The sequence below is a fragment of the Acanthochromis polyacanthus genome, chromosome 3 (assembly GCF_021347895.1).
Source record: "Acanthochromis polyacanthus isolate Apoly-LR-REF ecotype Palm Island chromosome 3, KAUST_Apoly_ChrSc, whole genome shotgun sequence".
Classification (NCBI taxonomy): Eukaryota; Metazoa; Chordata; class Actinopteri; family Pomacentridae; genus Acanthochromis; species Acanthochromis polyacanthus.
The window spans coordinates 41,718,438-41,735,931 of NC_067115.1; the positions used below are offsets into that span (position 1 = coordinate 41,718,438).

The window sequence follows — 17,494 nt, forward strand, 5'->3', positions numbered from 1 at the left end:
ATATGTAGTAGGCAAGTGTCCAGTCACTTTTGAACTCTTACAAATAAATCTCTGTGGCTGTAAGGCTGCTATGAAGGCTGTATCTCCCAGGTAGTTCTATTTAATCTGTTCCCACTTCAAATTTAAGCTAAAATTGGCACACCTAATGTTGCTTGCATTGCTTTAATTCAGTCTGAATGTGGTGAAGCACACAGCCATGAGAACAAAAATATGTAGGCTGTACTTTATATCTGCATCTTTGTTGTTTTATGTTTGAACAAGTTAGCTTTTAAAACTTAATCTATACATTTTCGGCTTTTTATTTTGCTTGATAGAAGAAAACAGGGGGTAAAGAAAGACATGTTTTACTATAATCAAGTTAATAAGTATGAAAAAAGAAACATTCACACAAGCACCTGCAATTTCAAGAATGAAGAATTTAATGGAAGAGGTCCAACACAGGATGACTGGAAGAAGTTACAGTACAAGTTCATAGGTATATAAGAGTCATTAGGCTTTAGAAAAGCTTAAAAATGTCAAGAAGACAAAAAAGTGTGTCAAAATAGTGGCGTGATACAGCAACAAACTCAAACTGAGATGTCAACCATTTACTATAATTTATTTGAAAGATGTTGTGGAGGATTCAGTGTTCTTTAGGAGACTGGAAGTGCTCTTCAGCCTACAAAGACAAACAAAAGTTGAAATGTGTCCCTATTACACAAATATTAACATCATATAAAAGATTAAGATGATATAATAAGAGTAAAGATTCATGGTGCCGCCATCCCTGTTAGTTTTACCGGAGTACTGAAACACAGCCGGACAATGACTTGGTAGAATAGGTGAGACTCAGATTGCTGGTTTTTAGATTGTGTCACTATAGTCTGGTGCTTTATTTTAGCTCAATGAAGTTAGGTAAGTGCTGCAACCAGTGGATGAATGTTATTCTGGAAGCCTGATGAGAGGGTAATTATTTGTCCTCTGATTTCATTGCCTAGTCCAGAGATCAGTATTGGGGACACCAGTAGAGAAACTTAAACTAAGAACTCACATGTGGGTGATCCGTTCTAGCTGGTCCTTGAGGTCCTCCTGGACAAAGAAACAGAACCAAAAAGAATATAGATTAAAAACAACTCCGAAAACAAATGTTGTGCATTTTTTAGTGAAGAAATATTTACTGCTGCACTGTAAGACCTGAAAGCACTGGACAAGCATGTCAGTGGGTAGAATGCTGCTTACATATTGCTTTGATACTGTCGTCAAATTCTGAAGACGTAATTATTAAAAAACAAGACGACATGGTCATCAATATCCCCCGCCACATGTGATGTCTATGAGTCTATATCCAAAATAGTGATCAAGGGCCAAAACTCTGTTAAATATTATCGCACAGGTCTCATTTTCGAACTTGATCAAGGTGTCCATGGTGTGAAGCTACACTCTAAATTTCGTAATCCTAGCTGTAATAGTTTCCGAGAAAAGCTGTCCCCTTCATCTCGGATGGACGGACGGACGCACGGACGGACAGACGGACAGACGGACGGACGGACGGGCAGACGGAGGCCAAACCTATATCCCCCTTTTCCACTTCGTGGAGGCGGGGGATAAAAATAGTGTGTAATTCAGTCAGAAGAGTGTTCAAACTATCTTGACTGCCCTCTTGTGGCTGGTTGCAGTATAGCTCATAAATCTAATCGCCTCCAGTTTGCAGATCTCATATACAATGTTCCCAAATAAGACTTATTTCATATTAAAAATTTCTTAAATTGATTTTTGTTCATTTTTATGATCAGTTTGCCTTTCATTAGTTGTTCGATGCGATAAAAGACTGTATGCTGTCATGACTGATAGCTGCTTTAAAAAAAGTAGTTGTAAGTATGCTGAGAAACAATATGTACATTACACTTGTACGCATGAGATTGGGCAGCACATAAAGTGATATTAAATGCATAATAATATCATCAAAAACTAAAGATTTATAAAATTGTCCAAATAACTAAGAGCCTAATTTATTTATGATTTTCTAAATGCTGAAAATTCTGTTTGTGTGTGATGAAAATTTAACTACTATCTTACCAAAAGTAACATAAAAATATCCCGACAGCTGTGACGCAGCTCAGGACCCAACCACCAGGTAACAACTAATTTAACTGCAGTTTTGCTGTAGGTTTTATAAACTAAAAGAAATAACAAACTTTATCTCCTGTTAACCTTGAATCAAAGCCTGAATTACATTTACTATTGGTAAACCGCATTAATCTGAGCTGTTCTGTCATCTTTGCAGTAAAGTTTTAATTCCCCTGATGTTTCAGTTTGTAGCAGATGTAAAAGTGTAGTGCGAAGTAAAGGAGAAAGGTTTTGTTTAAGGGCAAATATTGGTGCTGAAATGCAAGAAAAGTTTTCCCTTTCCCTTTCACGTGTGTGTACTTATACATGAAGCAGGCATGTTCAGGTAATGTTTTCTGAAAGTGACTTTAGTGTTACGCACAAAACAAACTTATTTATAGAGGAAAAAAAAATCACATTTCATTAGAAGCTAGTGTTTTGCTGTCATGACAAGCCAGATTTTAGTGGAGCATTAACTAGCTAACTTATAGCCAAAGTTTTTTCTGGCACGAAAGCTACCTAAACAAAGTGGACAAGATAGCACTGTCAACTGCCAACACTCTTTAATGCAACAGACATTAAAGATTTTTGTATGACTTTCTATGAATTGGACTGTTCACCTTGTAAATATTCTGACTCTCATTTAAATACTACACAGAGCATAACAAAATAATAAATAACCCTGCCTACACAATGATATCAATAGCAAAATAATGACAAATCATTGAGAAGTGGGACACTGTATGAGTTTTATCAACTCATTTGGGGTATGAAGTGTCAAAAAGATTATGAAAATATGCCCATTACAATTTTAAAATGTTTGTTTTGTCTGACCAACGTCGCAAAACTAGTTCAATCCTATTAAGTGGACTATTCTACATAATTGAGAGGAACCAAGCCATCGGACGTCTGCAAGCTGGAGAGTCTGTCCGCTTCGGGGAAGGTCATCAGTGCTCTGTGTGGTGTTGTATCGACGCTGGAGACGGTAAATGGTGGTGATGTTGACATTAAAGTGACGGGCAATGTCTCGGACAGACTCTCCAGCTTGCAGACGTCCGATGGCTTGGTTCCTCTCAATTTGGTTTAAGCGTGGCATAGTTAAACAGCAAGTGAAATGCCTATGATCTTGAATGAAATTTATACCCACTGAAGGTGTCGATAAATCGTGCATATTCAATTGCATGTGCAAAGTGTGAATCATGTCCACATCATCAATGCATTGGTGTATTGCGACGATTCGTTTTCCGTTTTCGGTTTTCACACCAACCTTACAAAACGCACAGAAAATGTTAAGAACACACCATGCACCACAAAGTACCAAATGCATTTCTGTTTTGGGAAACCAATTTAATTTTTCATCGGGTAAAAGAAACTTGCGTTTCTTTTGCGTGAGTATATTAGTATTCTGCGGCTGCTTGAGTGCCTGGGGAAGATGGGTGGTATTCACGTTATGTCTCAGCCACCCCTAAACAGAGTGTAACAATGACTTAAATACAACAGAAGATTCTGCTGTTTGAGAAGCTGGTTTTTCTATTGACTAATGGATTCACATTTTCTGCTCTATTTAGGTTGTTTTGCCATAGTGTCAATGAGGTAGGCAGATCTCACCTTTGAGCATCAGACATGGAGCTGGAGGAATAGGAGGTAATGACTGGCACTGCAGTGGGACACTCATCTAGAAACAGGTGAAAAGCAGGAAGCAACAGAAATTGTCATTTAATGTTAAAATGTGCTTACTCAAAGAAGTCAGAAACTGCCTATTGCTCACTTCAAGTTAAACACCCCTTTGTTTTAAACCATCTCTGACTGTCATCAGAAACTGTGTAAATTCTTAAAGGAATTTAAACAGAATTGTCTTCAAGGAAATGCAGTAACATTCTCTCATGATTTCCCTGTTCTTAACTTAGGATAAATTTAAGCATGAGAGTAAAACGCTTCATTTCCTACTCTATTCAGATACCAACCTTCTTCTGTGGATGTGAGCTTTGTGTAGTAACAGAAAGAGAGATGACAGAGTGCAAAAATCCTTCTAGGCTCACTCTGAAAACTTACAGTAGATGTGCTCTTCCTTTATTTTATTTATCCTTTAACTGAAAGCATCAATCAAGCATCTGAGCTGATGGCTCCTAGCCACTACTTTTACAGTAACTCAACACCAATTACTGAAAGGTAGCAATACAATATAGTCCCTTCATTATACAACTAATCTTAGTCCTCTAGTTATTGTTTATCAACAGGATAGTCCACTCCATTCCCATCATCGATACGTCCATTTTAATCCTCACTATCAACAGGGCGTAGGGGAAGGGAGTCTATCCCAGGCTGGCTTAGGGTGAAGGCACTGGACCACTTGGACAGGTGCACCAGACTGTCACAGGCTACATATTACAGACAAACAAGTGACACTGTGCATTCACACCTACATACCCAATTTAAGAGCTAAAATTAACCTCAGCATATTTTTGCGGGACTATGGGCAGGAAGCCGGAAGTACCCAGAGAAAAACCCACAGCTATCGGCACAGGGAGAACATGCAACTCCATGCAGAAAGTTCCCAGGCCAAGATGCCAAACCAATCCAGGGAAGGTCTTCAGCTGCATGCAACCCGTGGCCTAACCACTACACCACTGTGCAGCCCCACACAGAAGTCATTTCCCTTTTTATCAGAAAAAAAAAGCAGATGTTGTTTTCAGTAAGAATCTGTGTAAAGAATACTTTCTGCTCCCGCAAATAAACATCTCACTCACTCTTCACCTTCATCCTAGACAGTTAGCACAGGTATGGAGTATGAAGACTGGCAGGTGTGCAAATGAGAATAGGAGTGGAATTACTTATGCCTGTAAGCTGTGTTCAACAGTGCCTGTGTGTTTTGCACTCATTGTAGAACTCTTTCAGATCCCCTGTTCTTTCACACTACACTGCCCTCTGTTTAAGCCTCTATAACCAAACACTGAGCTAGGTCAAATGGCTTCAAGTATTTGTCTTGACTGTCAGGGAACATTTGGGATTAACAGGTCCAGTAAACCGTAACATGAACAGTCGCAGCATATGCCCACCTGCTGCAGTTTACAGGCTGCTGTTTGCAGATATCAGAAGAAGTCTTATTAGCCAAAACAAAAACAGGAACAGATAAAGTTACTAGCAGGAGTTTTGCTCTATCTTTGGTGAGTATTATATCTACGATTACATTTTAGTCTTCTTGCAATTTGCAGAAAGTATTAAAATTTCTAAATTGCTCCAGAGTTCATAAAAAAAGAGAGGATCAACAATAGAGGACAAATACAACAGGAAAAAATACACACAGTGGACAAAATGTTGTACCCTCAGTTAAAGAAGGAAAAACCCACAAATTCTCACTGAAATCACTTGAAACTCACAAAAGTAACATAAATAAAAATTTATTGAAAATTAAATAATCAAAATCAGCCATCACTTTTGAATTGTTGATTAACATAATTATTTAAAAAAACAAACTAATGAAATAGGGCTGGACAAAAATGATGGTACCCATAACTTAATATTTTGTTGCACAACCTTTTGAGGCAATCACTGCAATTAAACGATTTCTGTATTTGTCAATGAGCGTTCTGCAAGCTGTCAACAGGTATTTTGGCCCACTCCTCATGAGCAAACAGCTCCAGTTGTCTCAGGTTTGATGGGTGTCTTCTCCAAATGGCATGTTTCAGCTCCTTCCACATATGTTCAATGGGATTCAGATCTGGGCTCATAGAAGGCCACTTTAGAATAGTCCAACGCTTTTCTCTCAGCCATTCTTGGGTGTTTTTGGCTGTGTGTTTTGGATCGTTGTCCTGTTGGAAGACCCATGACCTGCGACTGAGACCAAGCTTTCTGACACTAGGCAGCACATTTCTCTCCAGAATGCTTGATAGTCTTCAGATTTCATCGTACCTTGCCACTTTCAAGACACCCTGTGCCAGATGCAGCAAAGCAGCCCCAAAACATTACTGAGCCTCCTCCATGTTTCACCGTAGGGACAGTGTTCTTTTCTTCGTATGCTTGGTTTTTGAGTCTATGAACATAGAGTTGATGTTGCCTTACCAAAAAGCTCCAGTTTGGTCTCATCTGTCCAAAGGACATTCTCCCAGAAGCTTTGTGGCTTGTCAACATGCATTTTTGCAAATTCCAGTCCTGGCTTTTTTATGAGTTTTTTCAAGCAGTGTGTCCTCCTTGGTCGTCTCCCATGAAGTCCACTTTGGCCTCAAACAACGACGAATGGTGCGATCTGACACTGATGTACCTTGCCTTGGAGTTCACCTTTAATTTCTTTGGAGGTTGCTCTGGGCTCTTTGATACAATTCGAACGATCCGTCTCTTCAATTTGTCATCAATTTTCCTCTTGCGGCCACGTCCAGGGAGGTTGGCTACTGTCCCCGTGGGTCTTGAACTTCTGATAATATGAGCCACTGTTGTCAGCAGGAACTTCAAGCTGTTTAGAGATGTCTGTATAGCCTTTACCTTTAAGATGTTTGTCTATCATTTTTTTTCGGATGTCCTGGGACAATTCTCCCTTCGCTTTCTGTTGTCCATGTTCAGTGTGGTACACACCTTTTCACCAAACAGCAGGGTGACTACTTGTCTCCCTTTAAATAGGCAGACTGACTGATTATGAGTTTGGAAACACCTGTGATGTCAATTAAATGACACACCTGAGTTAATCATGTCACTCTGGTCAAATAGTTTTCAATCTTTATAGAGGTACCATCATTTTGTCCAGGCCTGTTTCATTAGAACTCCGCCACCGGCAGGTACCGGCAGGATGTCCTGCCGATGCCGGTCCCAAGCCCGGATAAAAGGAGGAGGGTTGGGGGGCTTAGCCCCCGTAAAACTTAATGACCCGTATGGCAGTTAAAAACATAAGGACCGTGACGCCGCCCGGTATGGCGCAGCCGGGGCCCCACCCTGGAGCCAGGCCTGGGGTTGGGGCTCGTATGCAAGCGCCTGGTGGTCGGGTCTCCGCCCACGGGACCCGGCCGGGCTTAGCCCGAAAGGACGACGTGGGTCCGCCCTCCTGTGGGCTCACCACTTCACAGAGGGTTCCGTAGGGTCGGGTGCAAAGTGGACAGGGCGGCGGTCGAGGCGGGGTGCCTCGGCGGCCCGGCCCGCGTTCACGACCACTTACTGTGGGGACGTGGAACGTCACCAAACTGGCGGGGAAGGAGCCTGAGCTGGTGCGGGAGGTTGAGCGCTACCGACTAGATATAGTCGGCCTCACCTCCACGCACGGCTTGGGCTCTGGAACCGCCCCTCTGGAAAGGGGTTGGGCGCTGCCATTATTCTGGAGTTCCCCGCGGGGTGAGGCGGCAGGCTGGGGTGGCACTGCTCATTGCCCCCCAGCTTAGTCGCCTCGTGTTGGAGTTCACCCCGGTGGACGAGAGGGTCGCGTCCCTACGCCTTCGGGTTGGGGACAGGCTCCTCACCGTAGTCGTGGCCTACGGCCCGAACACTAGTGGGGGTATGCGGCTTCTTGGAGTCCCTGGGAAAGGTGCTGGATAGTGCTCCGACCGGGGGACTCCATTGTCCTGCTGGGGGACTTCAACGCCACGTGGGCAACGACAGTGAGACCTGGAGGGGGGTGATTGGTAAGAACGGCCCCCCCGATCTGAACCCGAGTGGTGCTCAATTGTTGGACTTCTGTGCGAGTCACAGTTGTCCATCATGAACACCATGTTCGAGCACAGGGGTGTCCATAAGTGCACGTGGCACCAGGACACCCTACCTAGGCCGGAGGTCGATGATCGACTTTGTAGTCGTGTCTTCTGACCTCCGGTCGCGTGTCTCGGACACTCGGGTGAAGAGAGGGGCGGAGCTGGTCGACCGATCACTACCTGGTGGTGAGCTGGATCCGCCTACAGGGGAAGAAGCTGGTTAGACCTGGCAGGCCCAAGCGTATCGTGAGGGTCTGTTGGGAACGGCTGGCGGAACCCTCTGTTAGGAGTGACTTTAACTCCCACCTCCGGGAGAGCTTCTCACAGATCCCGAGGGAGGTGGGAGATATAGAGTCTGAGTGGACTTTGTTTCTCCTACTCCATTGTCCGATGCGGCCGCTCGGAGCTGTGGCCGCAAGGTCTCTGGTGCCTGCGTGGCGGCAATCCCCGAACCCGGTGGTGGACATCGGAGGTATAGGGATGCCGTCAAGCTGAAAGAAGGAAATCCTACGGGGCCATGTTGGCTGCAGGACTCCTGAGGCAACCTGAGGGGTACCGGCAGGGCTAAGCGTCGCTGGCAGCCCGGGCGGTCGCAGAGGCAAAAACTCGGGTCTGGGAGGAGTTCGGAGAGGCCATGGAGGAGGGCGTATCGGTCGGCTCAGAGAAAATTCTGGCAAACCGTCCGCGCCTCAGGAGGGGGAAGCAGTACCTCACCAGTACTGTTTACAGTGCGGGTGGGGAGCTGTTGACCTCGGACTGGGGACGTTGTTGACGGTGGAAGGAATACTCAGGATCTCCTCAATCCCGCCGTCACGTCTTCCGGAGAGGAAGCAGAGACTGATGATGCCGCGGGAGACTCGCCATCACCAGGCTGAAGTCCTGAGGTGGTTCACAAGCTACCCGGTGGCAGGCTCCGGGGGTGGATGAGATCCGTCCTGAGTATCTGAAGTCTCTGGATGTTGTGGGACTGTCCTGGTTGACACGTCTCTGCAGCATCGCGTGGCGTCGGGGACGGTACCTCTGGACTGGCAGACCGGGCGGTGGTCCCTCTGTATAAGAAGGGGACCGGAGGGTGTGTTCCAACTATAGGGGAATCACACTTCTCAGCCTCCCTGGTAAAGTCTATTCCAGGTACTGAGAGGAGAATCGGCCGATAGTCGAACCTCGGGATCCAGGAGGAGCAGTGTGGGTTTCGTCCTGGTCGCGGAACACTGGACCAGCTCTATTACCCTCCAGCAGATCCTCGAGGGTTCATGGGAGTTCGCCCAACCAGTCCACATGTGTTTGTGGACTTGGAGAAGGCGTTGACCGTGTCCCTCGGGGTGTCTTGTGGAGGGTTCTGGGGGAATATGGGGTTCGGGGCCCTTTGTTAAGGGCGGTCCGATCCCTGTATGACACAGTAGGAGTTTGGGTCCGTATAGCCGGCAGTAAGTCGGACCTGTTCCCGGTGCGCGTCGGTCTCCGCCAGGGCTGCCCTTTGTCTCCGGTTCTGTTCGTTATCTTTATGGACAGAATTTCTAGGCGCAGTCAGGGGCCGGAAGGAGTCCGGTTCGGGAACCACAGGATCTCGTCTCTGCTGTTTGCAGATGACGTTGTCCTGTTGGCTTCATCGAATCAGGACCTTCAGTGCGCACTGGGGCGGTTCGCAGCCGAGTGTGAAGCGGCCGGGATGGGGATCAGCTCCTCCAAATCCGAGGCCATGGTTCTCGACCGGAAAAAGGTACTTTGCCCCCTTCAGGTCGGTGGGGTGTCCCTCCCCCAAGTGGAGGAGTTCAGGTATCTCGGGGTCTTGTTCACGAGTGGGGGCGGATGGAGCGAGAGATTGACAGACGGATCGGTGCAGCGTCTGCAGTGATGCGGGCGTTGTATCGGACTGTTGTGGGGAAGAAGGAGCTGAGTCAGAAGGCAAAGCTCTCGATTTACCGGTCGATCTACGTTCCCACCCTCACCTATGGTCATGAAAACTGGATCATGACCGAAAGGACAAGATCGCGGATACAAGCGGCCGAAATGAGTTTCCTCCGCAGGGTGGCTGGGCGCTCCCTTAGAGATAGGGTGAGGAGCTCGGTCACCCGGGAGGAGCTCGGAGTAGACCCGCTGCTCCTCCGCATTGAGAGGAGCCAGCTTAGGTGGCTTGGGCATCTGTTTCGGATGCCCCCTGGACGCCTCCCTCGGGAGGTGTTCCAGGCACGTCCCACTGGGAGGAGACCCCGGGGAAGACCTAGGACACGCTGGAGGGACTATGTCTCTCGGCTGGCCTGGGAACGCCTCGGGATACCCCCAGACAGTTTGGAGGAGGTGTGCGTGGATCGGGAGGTCTGGACATCACTGCTGAGAGAGCTGCCCCCGCGACCCGACCTCGGATGAAGCGGAAGAAGATGGATGGATGGATGGATGTTTCATTAGTTTGTTTTTTTAAATAATTATGTTAATCAACAATTCAAAGTAATGGCTGTTTTTGATTATTTAATTTTCAATAAATTTTATTTATTGTTACTTTTGTGAGTTTCAAGTGATTTCAGTGAGAATTGTGGGTTTTTCCTTCTTTAACTGAGGGGTACCAACAATTTTGTCCACGTGTGTAAATGTCACAGCATGCACATCTGCCCTACCTGTGTGTTGCTGAGTTCTACTTTAGTTTCCAGCAATAAGACTCTACTCATCAAGTTTTCCCAGCTCTCTCTGGATATAGTGATGACTTGTCCTTCGTTCTGTCATAGAACATGGTAAATGCAAAATGCAGCAGTCATTGAAATATTGTCATTTCTTGTTTTCCTAAATTTACAATGTTTTGAATTCAGTACAGAAAAAAATACTAAATAAATCAGATGGAATATTAAAGAAATAGAGAATATCTTATCAACCTTGTCTGTGCTTCTTTGCCTCTCCAATTCCTCCAGGCGTTTCTCCAAAATACTGAGCCGGTCAAGCCCAGGCAGAAGACTCTGGATTTGAGCTTCCAATGCTGAGAGCCTTCCTTCCACCTCTGATGCCTAAAGCACAGACACACCAGTTGTATAACATTTTATATATAGGTATCTGTTCAACCTGGCCTGAAAAAGATGAGGGATGGATCCACTATATCCTCAGAACTTCTGGACAGTACATGATTCAATATAGCACTAAGCCTCATCTCTAAATATTACCAACGGTAGCAATAACAATAATAGTACTGATCAACTGCAACAAAGAAATAAGTCTCCACTGTGGAAAAAATCAAAAATGACCACAGCCCAACTTTGTTTACATCTTACTGGCTCCATTTTGTCCATTTTGGCAAATGTGTCTTAACTGTTTATACACTGAATACTACTAATAAATGTGTATGATTGGCTTTTACTTAATTATGAGTTATTAAATGCTTACGTGAATAAAGTCATTTTTGTCCTCCTCTACTCCTGGCAGCTCTGAGATGCCATTTCCGGGATATTTGGAGGAGGCTACTTCATTCTGAGAGCCACAGGTTACATTATGGGAGCAGAACGCCTCCACATAGGAGGAGACCGCGGGAAAAGCGGAAGGATTTTCTGTGTGATTCACAACAAATGGCCTCTTTGCCACCTGAAACATAAGAACACAATGGTATTCACCAAAAGAGAAATATGAATTCACATTTCAAAGCATTCACCTGTCTGACTCATCACATCTTCCCAGTAATATGATATATATGATCCTTAAAATTATGCCTTCAGGTAACAAACAGTCTATACTGAGTAAATAGCTGTACACCACTGACTGTATTATGTAGATGACTGACTGGAGTGCAATACTACATCATACTCTGAGTTTAGTGATGGTATACAACTTTGCACTTGACTTACAGTGTCTGCTGCATCGGTGACTGTTAAAAGAGCCTCTCCTCTGCCATCCTGATGTGATGCAGGACATCTGACTCTGTGCTACAAGACACACGCACGCACACACATAGTACAGTTTAGTTATTTCAGGTAAATGATCTACACTTTTCCTTAGTGGTACTCAAAGCACAATGTTTCCCATCGTGTGCACACGTCACTGGTTGCAGAGTTGTCATGCAAAGTGCTCAGGTCATCAGGGAACACTTCAGGTTTAATGTCATAAGATTTATTTTAGCTATAGTGCATGTAATTACTGCTAAAACCCACGTGCTAGCTATCAAATGGTCCTACATTCAGCTTGAAAATCTCTCGTAGAGTCTCCCCTTTAGAACCCCTGACAGATATTAATTTGTATTGGTAGACTTTGACAATGGCCACATACAGTCTATCATAATATGACCACAAGGCTATTCAGGCAAATGATACAAAGGTGTCCCCGTGGTTTTACTGCTTGATAAACATGGTCTGATGCTACTGGTCGTACCAGTAATACTTCTGCAAGCACATAACCTGAGCAAATCTCCTGAGTCTCCTTAGCAGAAGTTGCAACTTTTAAATCATATTCTTTCTTCTGGTTCTCCACAGGGACTTTCTAACTAGCGGTATCTCTTCAAATGACTGCTAATGCCTCGAGTCAGCATCTTAGACTTGAAAGTCATTATCTATGTCTCCATATCAATCTCCACAACAGATTATTGTCCTGGGACCAAGAAACCTTTTGATGGAATAAAACACACAAACAAAATAAATTCAGACATGATTCAGAAGGAGAAAATCGACACGTTGCAGTATCTGTCAACTGGCTGGTGGCTACACCCACTGAGAAAATTGAACAGTCTCCAAACAAAAGAAACTTTTGTAAGTATGATGCCACCACACAGCAGCACTTAAGCTCTCTAGAAACCTTTGGGACACCTTGTGTCTATTTAGGATGCACATAGACACATATGTAAATGAGAATAAGCCATTGAAAGGCTCTGTACCTTCTTTAGTTGGCTGTGTTTCTGTATTACCAAGTTAATGATATCACAGATGACAGAGATCTTCCTTTGAGAGAAACCCCATTGAAGGAACTGCTGCTTGGACAGTATGGGTTTATAGTGGAAGATATCTCGTAGTGCCTAGACAGACAAAAAAAAAATCACATTTACAGTTGAATGGATCCCTAGAGGCTGGTAGAAAAAGAAAAATGTGAATTTGTCAACATCCACACTTCAACCTAAAAGATAAATTTGACATCTGGAGGTGTTTGCAAATATGAGGAGGTGTGGGGAATAGAGTTAAGCAGTTGCCTGGGGAAGGTATGCTTCGATAAGTGCTTATGCAACATATGGCAACTACGAGAACCTCAGGCACACATGGCAGAAGGATTTAAATGTTAACATTGACAAGGACTCAGGCAAAGATCATTTCTTGCGGAGACTGGTTTACAAGAAAAGCTCAGATAAAATATACACACTGATACTATTTTACACCTGTCCATGTCCAGGAATTGGGTTTATTGGAAAATAATTTGTGTTAGAAATGTAAAAGGCATGAATCCTCCTTCATGCAATGTGGGCCTGCTCTCTGTTTCTGCCCTTGTAGAGAGATAATCAAACCAACAGAGGGATGGTTAGGTATACAGGTGCCTGAAGCAATTCAGCGTTGCCTCTGAGGGACAGATCATGTTTATTCAAGCTTTCTAGATCAGCATTTACTTTATCCTTAACAGACATTTTTCTCAGCTGGTATAGGCATACTCAAAACCAGAGAAGTCGAGTTAGACCTAAACACAGAAGCTTGGTTAAATTAATGACAGAGAATGTGCCATATGAGGTAATGATCGCAATATGTGTAAAAACAAAGAATCGCATTTGCTTGTCTGGAATTAGTTTTTGTCTTTCATAAAAGTAGAAAATATGTCATACCATATGCTGCATGCACCAGTGAAAACACAACACCGTAAATGAGTGTGTGTGTTACCTTGTATAGAGCATCTGTGAATCGGAGGTCAGTTTTGCCAGTCAGCTCTAGTCCAGCCACCATTAGCTCCTCAGCAAAAAGCGGAGAGAAGGACGTGAGGGTGAAGCTCACTATTGGTAGAAAAGCTGAAGGATCTCCTTTGGAAAGGCTGGTGGAGAAATAAACAGCAACATGCAAGACTGAAAAAAAACCCTGCGACTTAGGAAGCAATCTAACATAATGTGTACAGACCTTTTTTCCATAATAATTTAAGTAGGTTTAAATCATTACTGAACAAAGACAAATATTGCCCCTTCGATGTAGTAGCAGGTTTGATGTGAAATAAAACTTAATGTATGGAAGCACAGGAAGAACAATAAAAGCACTCAGAATGCAGTATTCCGCCAAGGCTGCTCAGTCTTTGCATCATTTCTGACAGATGAAATCTTTAATAAAAAATGACCTTGCACTGAGCACATGTGTGTGATATGGATGTGTATGTTATGTACGGATACTGAATCACATGACCTAAATATGCAACGGCCACCGTTCATTCAGTTCAATTCAATATACTTTATTGTCCCACTTGGGGAAATTTATCTTAAGCTGTGCCATCAAAGCCATCTTGACAACTACAAGCAGTATTGCACATATCCCAAAGGTCACGCATAACACAAACATACACCATAGTAAAAACACTATCTATCTATCTATATATATATATATATATATATATACACACAAGCACACATATATAAATAGATATATATATATAGATATAGATATATAGATATAGATATATATATAAAATAAAATAAAATATAAATAAATAAAACTGACCGGACTTGGAAACACCCCCACAATTTAATCAACTGTGCCTTGTATCATTTCCTACAGCTGAGTCACGGTCAATTTCTGGTAGGGTTATTCATTACTTTTTTCAAAAAATATTATTACTTTTTATTACTCCGTCATCTTCCTTGGCGGTAATTGACAGTAATAAATGTCTGTCAAAATAGTTACATTCTAGACTGTACAAGTTCCTCTCCTAGTGTTGATTAAACCCCCAAAAAGTTGTCTCTATTCATAAAAGTGACATTTAGACACTACAAACTACTCTTCTACACAATGGCAAGTTGCAATATTGCAGTAATTGTGGTACTGGGACAATAGCAATATCTTGTGGTCAAGAGGCAGCATTGCAACAGGCAGTCCACCCAAACCCATATCACGTTTCAGTCAGTTAATTACAGTTAAATCAGCTGAAATGCTCCACTCAAAAATAGGCAATTTTGATATGTAATTTAAGCATATTTTTTCATAAATTCTTCATCCCTTCTTTTGATGATGTTATGTTAACTTAAATTAGCTGCCTTACCTACATTCACTAGTCACAACTGCTACTAGGGAACAATGAGGATGTTTTAAAAAGTCTTGCTTTGTTCATACATTGTTAAGTTGTTTCACAATGTTACTATTGCAGTATAGTATATTTTAATGGGTCCAGTGTTTGTGTTCTCTTGCTTGGTATCGGTTTGTTCTGATGGAGGTCTCTTCCTGTTAAGATGGCGTTCTTCCTCTCTATTGCTACCAGTATGCTGCTTAGAGAGAATAATTGATTTGTCGGGTTTTCCATGTATATTTTGTAGGAGCTTTGCGACATGGAGCATTATCCTGCTGGAAGAAGCCATCAGAGGATGGTCCACTGTGGTCAGAAAGGGATGGCCATGGGGAGGAACAATATTCAGGTAGGCTGTGGAGTTTAAATGATGCTCAGTTGGTACTAAGGGGCCCAAAGTGTGCCAAAAAATATCCCGCACACCATTATACCACCACCAGCAGCCTAAAGTGCTGATACAAGGCAGGATGGATCTATGTTTTCATGTTGTTTAGGCCAAATTTTTACCCTATCATCTGAATGTTGCGGCTGAAATTGAGACTCATCAGACCAGGCAACATTGTGCCACCTATAGTCTCAATTTCCTGTTCTTGCTGACAGAAGTGGCAGCTGGTGTGGTCTTCTGCTGCTGTAAAACATCTTCTTCAAGGTTGAACGTGTCATGCATTCAGATATGGTATTCTGCATTCCTTGGTTGTAAAAAGTGGTTATTTGAGTGACTGTTACCTTTCGGTTTGAACTTCAGCAAATTGTCTTGACTAGTCTGGATGCTTGAACACATTGAGTTGCGGCCATGTGATGGGCTGATTAGCTATTTGTGTTAACAAACAAATGAACAGGCATACCTAATAAAGTGGCCGGTGAGAATATACATATATATGGGGTGTCCCAAAAAATGTATACACACTTTAAATAATTGTAAACTAGGTGTTTATTATAATTTGTTTAATTTTCAACATGTAAAAGAATTTACAAACATCATTCTATTGTTTTGTCACCGCCTGTTCTCAAACTGATGTCCGTTCTGGTCCAGACACTGCCGACAACGCGGAGTGATGGAATAGCACACATCATGAAACAATTCCCTTGGTATTAGCGTGCATTCACGTTCAATGGTTGCTCTCAATTCAGTGACTGTTGCAGGTCTCATTGTGTAGACTTTGTCTTTTAGGTATACCCATAAAAAGAAGTCTAGTGGTGTGAGGTCTGGGGAACGTAGAGGGTATTCAACAAAACCCTGTTGGGCAAGATCTCATCAAGGGAGGATCTAACATCGCAATGGTAGTGTGGAGGTGCCCCATCTTGCTGTAAATAAAACTCCTCTTCTTCAAAGTTTTCTCTAACGTTTGGCATGACAGACTGTTGCAGCAAGTGAGTGACAATTGAGTTATCAGCTGTATACATTTCTTTGAGACACCCTGTACATATGTATGTATGTATATATATAATTATTGGCATGTGTTAAAAACCTTGAAATAAATTCAATTTTTATTACAGAAGCATACTCTCACACTGAAAATTGTTGAAAATGTATTACAGGAGAAGATTAGGTGCCGTTTTGTTGGCAAAAGTTGCACAAAGTATTAACATTAGTCGTGCTAATAATTTTGGCACACGTAATTTGATGTAAAAGAATTATTCCTTAATGTGTGATTATTTTCCTGACTGAATAAATGCACTTGAATTAAAGGTTGGATTTTCCTCGTTTTTCATTGTGGTCCTATATTATTTAGAAAAGAAATTGAATTTATTAGAAGCTAAAGAATACATCTTAACCATGGGTGGCAATAATTATGGAGGGCGCTGTATATATGGATAATCACTCAGCTGGATGTATATAATTTATATTATTGCTAACTACAACCTACCACTTAAATTAACTAATATTAATTTTTAAACTTGTTAAGTTAATTCGTCTTCATTTTGTATTGGAAACGATTGTTGTTTTAAATGCACTGTGTCCTTGTGGCTTACCCATCGTAGTCAACATATCCAGGGTACTTAATCACACGAAGGAGAGCTTCGAGTTTCCGAAGACAGCCTTGGACATCACCCGCAGACAGCATTTGATCTGTAAACACTGAATATCAACATCTGCTCTCATTGGTACTGTACTATTCCCTCACGGCTATCCGCTCGGTTGTGCAAACACAAGTGAGATAGCCGCGAAACTGGCTACAATCCAAAACACTTCGCTAAAAAGGTCAATGCTATGTTATATATTAATAACAAATCACTCACCCTGTCACAGGTATGGCAATAACTCAAAAAAGTTTTATTTGTGGTTAACGCTAGCCGGTATTCCCCCAACGATGACTTTTCTATTTGCCGTGGCAAATTTTGTTTCTACCGGGTGACCAACAACACAAATAGTAATTGGCTGATATATCTAATACGTCAATGCGTGCCTTCGACGTAATGTAACGAGTTGACGCCAACGACGTAGCCTAAATACGCGCTGCTCTTTGTTTTTCTTTTAATGTTAGTAATCAATTTTTAGGGAAAAAACGTGCATTAGCATAAGAAATCAATACATTTTACAA

The 17,494-nt window shown here is 42.8% G+C and overlaps 1 protein-coding gene across 1 annotated transcript; it reads right to left on the reverse strand.

Moving 5' to 3' along the window:
* Positions 1-396: 396 nt before the first annotated feature.
* cep44 (centrosomal protein 44) lies at positions 397-17,415 on the reverse strand. The gene is made up of 12 exons (XM_051945998.1): positions 17,193-17,415; positions 16,926-17,022; positions 13,574-13,721; positions 12,592-12,729; positions 11,573-11,650; positions 11,118-11,312; positions 10,616-10,744; positions 10,364-10,462; positions 3,694-3,760; positions 1,219-1,232; positions 1,031-1,068; positions 397-658 (listed from the first exon to the last, which is right to left on the reverse strand). The coding sequence occupies exons 2-12, from the start codon at positions 17,015-17,017 to the stop codon at positions 598-600; spliced, it is 1,059 nt and encodes a 352-aa protein (XP_051801958.1). The 5' UTR covers positions 17,018-17,022; positions 17,193-17,415; the 3' UTR covers positions 397-597.
* Positions 17,416-17,494: the final 79 nt, after the last annotated feature.

Excerpts from the sequence above, each read along its gene's own strand:
- cep44 (XM_051945998.1), bottom strand. The coding sequence starts at position 17,017 with ATGCTGTCTGCGGGTGATGTCCAAGGCTGTCTTCGGAAACTCGAAGCT. Across the intron at positions 12,730-13,573 it reads TCACAGATGCTCTATACAAG|GCACTACGAGATATCTTCCA; the intron begins GTAACACACACA and ends TTGTCTGTCTAG. Across the intron at positions 10,745-11,117 it reads ACAAAAATGACTTTATTCAC|GCATCAGAGGTGGAAGGAAG; the intron begins GTAAGCATTTAA and ends TCTGTGCTTTAG.